Source organism: Dendronephthya gigantea, unplaced genomic scaffold, assembly GCF_004324835.1.
Source record: "Dendronephthya gigantea isolate DGI-Jeju-01 unplaced genomic scaffold, DenGig_1.0 000315F, whole genome shotgun sequence".
In the NCBI taxonomy this organism is placed as follows: Eukaryota; Metazoa; Cnidaria; class Anthozoa; order Malacalcyonacea; family Nephtheidae; genus Dendronephthya; species Dendronephthya gigantea.
In genome coordinates this window covers 49,516-56,621 of record NW_021163325.1, presented here as the reverse complement: position 1 = coordinate 56,621, position 7,106 = coordinate 49,516, and the positions used below count along the sequence as shown (strand labels likewise).

General features: G+C 37.0%; 1 protein-coding gene across 1 annotated transcript; it reads right to left on the bottom strand.

Moving 5' to 3' along the window:
• Positions 1–4,419: 4,419 nt before the first annotated feature.
• On the bottom strand, positions 4,420–6,864 carry LOC114541880 (receptor-type tyrosine-protein phosphatase F-like). Its single transcript, XM_028561685.1, has 3 exons — positions 6,674–6,864; positions 5,285–5,575; positions 4,420–4,762 (listed from the first exon to the last, which is right to left on the bottom strand). Exons 1-3 carry the CDS (start codon positions 6,837–6,839, stop codon positions 4,434–4,436), a joined length of 786 nt encoding a protein of 261 aa, XP_028417486.1. The 5' UTR covers positions 6,840–6,864; the 3' UTR covers positions 4,420–4,433.
• Between the last annotated feature and the right edge of the window lie 242 nt (positions 6,865–7,106).

Genomic DNA, 7,106 nt, shown 5'->3' with positions numbered 1-7,106 from the left:
GAGAACCATGATGATGGACATGGTCGAGCAAAGTGGTCCGAAGTCCGCTGGGAAAAAGCCATCTACCAGAAAAAGGACGAATGCCAAACCTAAGCCAATCATGGAATACGTCGATGTGCTAGGCAACAACGAGGATTTGCCACTCTTGCAACCTACGCCGAACCTGCAATCTAGTGTACCTTCACAATCTTCATTTGCAACAGTCAATTCTCAAATGCAACCATCACGTTTTCCCTACTCGATGTCAGCAGTTGGAAGTTACGGGGCACCAGAATCGTCTGCAGGCTTGCCATCATCGTATCCCACAATGACAGCATATCCCGCCATGCCTTCACATTACCCAGCGGTGTCACACAAGCACCCCAAACGGTGGAGTTTAATTCTACCCCGTCGTTTCAATATTCTTTGATTGGATCGTCCGCGAGTGCTAACCAACATAGTCCTGTGACTAATCAACCGAGTCGTTTGCCCGCGAGTGCCTTTCAGTTGAAGTGGTTACAAGGGACGAAAGTATCAAGGTGCTATGGATGTGGTGGTGCAATCCAAAATCCACCACAGCACTGTCCAGATGATCTTGTTGTCGTTTGTCGCGATATTCGGGAATACCGAGATAGATTAACAGGACAACTGACGAGAAATGCGGAAGTGCAAAACGTCCATTTCCATTTTCGACGTGAATGTATTTTGCTGCGATATCCTACGTTCCATGTTGGTCTGCTTCAAATTAGCCCAGTATTTTACGCATCTCTTAAGCAAGAACACTTAAATCGATTGACGCAAAATTTTGGATTAAACATCCCGGTATGAGACAGCTACCGCTCACATAATAGCCTACTTGTATAGGCAGACTTATTATTTAGCAACTAAGATTTTAAAGCTATTACGCTGTAGGACAGTGTTGGCCATGTATTTTCCTGTTATGTTGTGTTTAGGGTTTATTAGGGTTTGTTTCGTTTTGATTGTCGATATTAGCGAGGTTCACATTTGACTTCCACTACCACAACCTTTCTTTCGCATTTGATTGGATCATGTTCCCTTATTAATGGTAGTGGTTAGTGGGAGTCAAATCTGAACCTTTGTTTAAGTTTAAGTTTAAGTTTAAGTTTATTATTAACCTCGCTAAGATTTGCGCGCAATAGGTGTCTTCGATCATAAATCACCGGACGTATCTAAGACTTTTTGCTGGTTATAAAAAATGCTAAATCGAAGAAATATAAAATTATGTTGTTCCTTTTACTATTATTTACTATCTATTATTATATTATATTCCTGGTTTTACAGATTCCGGCTTTTCCCATTCCTGGTTTTACAGATTCCGGCTTTTCCCATTCCTGGTTTTACAGATTCCGGCTTTTCCCATTCCTGGTTTTACAGATTCCGGCTTCTCTCATTCCTGGTTTTACAGATTCCGGCTTTTCCCATTCCTGGTTTTACAGATTCCGGCTTTTCCCATTCCTGGTTTTACAGATTCCGGCTTCTCTCATTCCTGGTTTTACAGATTCCGCCTTTTCCCATTCCTGGTTTTACAGATTCCGGCTTTTCTCATTCCTGGTTTTACAGATTCCGGCTTCTCTCATTCCTGGTTTTACAGATTCCGGCTTTTCCCATTCCTGGTTTTACAGATTCCGGCTTTTCCCATTCCTGGTTTTACAGATTCCGGCTTTTCCCATTCCTGGTTTTACAGATTCCGGCTTTTCCCATTCCTGGTTTTACAGATTCCGGCTTTTCCCATTCCTGGTTTTACAGATTCCGGCTTTTCTCATTCCTGGTTTTACCGTTCCCCGTTCCTTTCCTCATTCCTTTCCCCGATTCCCCGTTCCTTGTTTTACAGATAGCCAATTTATGAGGCTTTCCAAGCTTAATGCCAGGTTAAAGTCTGCTAAATTCCTAGGGCACAGCTATATTGAATGCCACACAAAACTGACATTGTGTAGGCACTGAAATGGAAGGCTTAAAAAGGGACGTTTTGCGGGTATAAAATGCATGTTTTTATAGCAATAGTCAAATCTCAATAATGGTAGAAATTTACCCCTTCGAACAGACCTCTCAAGAAATTTTCAGCTCAAAATGTTATTGTCTAGTGAAATGTAAGAACACAGGTTTATTACGTTATCATTGTATATGGTCAAAGCGAAATTGCTTTATATTTATATATTATAATGATTTCGCAAATATCCATAGCTTTCTAAATCTTTCAAACTGCAAATTACAGATTATTACACTAGCTCACAATCTATACAATGCTAGCAAGAAGAATCTGGGTAATGCGAATAATCAATACAAATGAGAATATGAATAGGCTCGACATTCTAAATCGATTTGACGGGCGACGGGCGAATGCAAATATATGCTAATAACAGCAGCCTCAAAGCCTAGGTAAAATATATAAGCTAACAATAACATAGTTATATTATCGGACCATTGTTTATATGAACTTATAGTATTATCAGAGTATAGTTTACATAAACATCAACATTGGATAATTTACCTTATAACAGTACACTTCTCAATTCGTCGAACAGACGAACACATGCGAGTATATTTAATACGAAAACATCCATCTCTCGACGACATGTTATTTAATAGTGTCATGAACATAGCGCCCGCATTAAAACTGCTCTATACTTGTTTTTCTTTTGAATTCCCTTACAAAGAACTATACATTCGACTGCAAAACACGGGCTCTGATCGGTCATGATCGGTGATATTACTCACGGTCAAATATAAATGCATAATATAAATATATAAGAAATGCCTGCGGAGGAGGCTAGTCTGAGTCTGACTCTGATCGCTTGATCGGTCGTGATCGATCAGGAATTAAACAGCCAATAAGAAATGAAGATCAGACCAACCTCCAAAACGATCACAACTTGTGTTGCCATGGAAACTATCGATCTGACCAATCAGATTGATGAAAAACGCCCATAACCAACCTCTAAAACGATCAGACCAAACCTCCAAAACGATCACCATTTTTGTCTCCTTGGAAACCACCGAATGAACCAATCAGATTGACCAGAAACGATCAGGCCAAGCCTCCAGAACGATCACGATTGTGCAGTTTGAAATTTGAAATCAGAGCGGGGACATCAAGAGAGATCAATGTTAATTTAATTCATTCGACCAGAAAATTAATTATGCCGCTGCAAATTTACAACTGGACTGCGTTCGGAAAAATAATAATTATTTCACTTTCATTGAATTAAATTATTGCGGAATTTTTATGTTAGTCGAGTGATCGGTGTGACTACCCCTAGATCCGCCCCTCTTAATTTTTAATTCTACATACCTGTATATACACTAGGATCTTAATATTGCTACTAACCGTTGCACTGAAGAAGCCTTGACCGGCGAAACGTTTGTATATTAACAAACAAATAGTTGAGTCTGAGGAAATCAAGAATAAAACAAGTTCATGATATACCAGACATGTTTCCACACAGTTCATAATATACCAGACGTGTTTCCGCACCTTCATATATATATATATAGAGCTCACTCAAACTCACGCTCTTTGAGTGTGACATATAAATTGAGAGAGAGAGAGACAATGAGAAAATTTTCTCTTAAGAGACGGAAAGATATAAGGTTAATAACTGAAAATCAAGCCCCTATTCGGCTCGAAATACTGCCATTGAAACGTTATGGAAAGATTATAATCTCCCAATTAATGAGTTTGAGTGTGAGCAAGCTTTTAGAATACAAGCGTTAGGGTGTGAATGCCTTTAATCACCCTGTTGGGCCTCAAAAGTGTATTAATGTTTGACACATCACGGCATAAGCATTTTTATGCACAGTAAAGTTTGTTTGTACACAGAAACAACTTTATTAACAAAATTTAAAATTTACAATTATGCGTAACATTGGCCCTATATCTACAACTCGATCACCATAATATTCATGCCCCTCTGCAAGTTTTAATTCTCTGCTACTTAGCATTTTATAAATGGGGGTTGTGCAATTTATATAGCAACGCTACGTCCCTGTTAAGACTGGTTGCACACTCTTATAATCTCATAGGAACCAATAATAGGAATAAAGAGACCTGATTTTGCCAAAACAGTTTCGCTTTTTCTAAGTTATAGGTTTGCTAATCAAGCAACGCTCTACATAATAACCTCTGTTTTTGAAAGCTTGTCGCAGATTTTCCGAAGGAAACCGATTTCATTGTAACCCGGTAAAAAGGTAAAAAAGTAGGTACATCACTAGCAGCTATAAACAGGTTTACTTATCGTTAATTGCTTTGAAGTATATGTAATCAAATGCCAGGTGCTTTAATCTCTAAGCTATGTACTGTTTTACTGGCAACTTGAAATAAGAAAATATGTAACAAAATTATGGCCAATGAACAAAACGTATTGTTCAAAAGGCAAATTGTATCTTCATGTTTGCATTAGAACGATTAATTTGTGAATTGTGCATTGGATGCATATTTATCTAGTTGTGTTGTACTTCATGTAAAAACCTTCATGGTCCCTCCTTTGGAGCTCCGTGTAATTCTCTTGTGGACTTTCCAAGTTTTCCTCGTCACAGACATTACCTTGCTCCGGGATGTCATAAATATTTGATGAATTTTTCCTTCTAATTTTCATGTTCACTATCCCAATCGTGGGGTATAATGATTTGAGCCGACGATTTTTACGAACCAAACAAGCAATGGCGACGAAAGAAGCAATCACGAGCGTTGCGGAAATTATCATTCCTAGCAGATACGTCTTACAACCACCATTGATTTCCTCTTCACTCCTATCTAAAATTGAATCTTTTAAAAGAAAGATTAGTTTACTTTGCTTGCCTGAACTGACTGTAGGCTGTTTGTTAGGAGCTCGAGAACAAAGGGTTAGGGTATGTTTACGACGAACAACGATTCCGAGCAGTGCATTCTCAACTAAGAGTTGAGTCACATTTTTCGAGTGGTTTCCAATTTGTTTTGTAACATTGTAATATCACCTTGCCAAGATGCATTTCAGTAAAATCAGTAATAATTATGAATGAATTACTTGTAGGATATTTAGGAATCCTACTAATATTTCTATTAAGTTATTATCGCTAATTATTAACTCATAAGGTTATTTGTAGTTACCAAGGAAAGCATTATGCAGCCATCATATTTTTCCGTTCGTAGCAATTATAAGAAGCTTATTTTGTTAATTTGTTTCCAATTTCCAGTTTTTCGGCTCCAAAATCGCACCAAAAATTGAAAGTGTTGACATGTTTTTATCAATAGACAGCATCTTAGTGCTTTGCTCTAGAATTATTAAAAGAATTACAAATTTTTTCTTACGTTCATTACTGAAGATCACTTGACCTTCACTGTAGTTGCTGCTTCCTGCTTTATTTCTGGCGAGAATGCGAACATAATACTTCGTTGAAAAATTCAAATTCCCGATAAGCCACCTACTTTCACCTGTGGTGAACATTTGAAAGCAAGATCCATTTTTCAAATGTGAAAGGCACGCAGTATAACTGGTAATGACGCCATTTTGTTTATTTTTCTCTGGAGGATCCCAGACAAGAAGCAACGATGATGCACTTCTTGATGTTGCTTTGATGTTCATCGGAGGACCACTTGGGGCTAAATATTGAAGACAAAGCTTTGTGCTTTATTTTAGTTTCAACAAACCTGCCAATTTGAATATACTTAATTGGTTATTTCAGAACATTTTGAAGGGTTAACAAAAAAAATAATCCAAATCTATATATATATATCTTTCTGAAGTCATCGAGTTAATGGTAAACGAAACGTGGTATGTATTAAAGTCATAAAAATATTTAGCTTTTATCACGATCACTATTTATCCATAATTAAACATCACATGACTATTTGTTTATTAATATTATGATAAAATCGTACTCTAAGCCTCTTGTAGCATTATACCATGCATAAACATTTCGTGTATAGTTTACAATGTAAACACGGTAGTTTCGTGCAAAAATAAAGTATATTCCTGATAAACTTCTACATAATATTATTCTGAACCTTTATAGCATTTCCGCTTACCCGTTTGGCCTCCGAGGCTGTTTAGTTAGTAAGCAAGAAACATTTTGCCATTTTGTCCATTTTCGAAAAATCATTTTAAAATTAAACTGCATTACATTTGATTGAATAAATGTGCTCCTTTCGACAAAGCATTTTTAGTATACTAACATAATAAGTGCAGTACCAAGTTTTGCAGAGTATACGTAGGCAGACTAGGCAGTTCAATCTGCAATTCAGACAAGAGGCAATTCAGACAAATGCGTTTGTAATGAACCATGATGATTTTAATCAGACTAGAAAAATTCAATATTTTATGAGTTCTAAGCAACATTTCTCATTTTAGCAAAGAAATTGTACAACACATTAACTTTGCTCGAAGTGCTCCACATGCAATATTACTTCAACTTGTTTTTTGACGCTTATTTCTGACTCATTGAAGATATTTATGTAAAAATTTGAGAAGAAAAAAATATTTTAAGAATTTTCGCTTTGATAGTAGTCTCGACTCTGGAAAAAGAAATAGCTTGGCAGTTTGGTTGACTACAATAGCGAGTAGGATCAAAACTAGAAGGATAATTGGGGGAGGGGACTAACGAAAATGGCTAATTTATTTTACCAATCTTGGAAACACATGATGAGAGGCAGAACTGTATTTTTTACTCCCCTGTTCATATATTCAAAATTGATGTGTACCTTCTTCAGATGTTAAGAATGATGTAATAGCAGGAAGACCAAAACCATAATAATTTCCAGCGGATACAGATATTTCATATACTGTGAACGGAGTAAGATGGTCGATTTTGTAACGATCGACGAATCTGTCAGTGGTAACGTTCAAAATGACAGAGTTATCCGTCATTACTTTAATAAGTATTTGTTTTCCCTTCAGTCGTCTCCAATATTTGAGAATGCGGGTTGGATATTCGGGTTCTAACCAAGATACATCAGCAGATCGGGACGTGACGTTAGTCACTGTTAGGTTTCTAGGTGAATCTGGTAACACAGCTTGAAGAGCATAAAAAAATGAAAACGCAAATAACATATAGGTGTAGCTTTATTATACACTGGCGGTCAAAAAGAACTGCTCAACACAAGTTGAAATGCTCTCAAATGAACGTAACTCTCT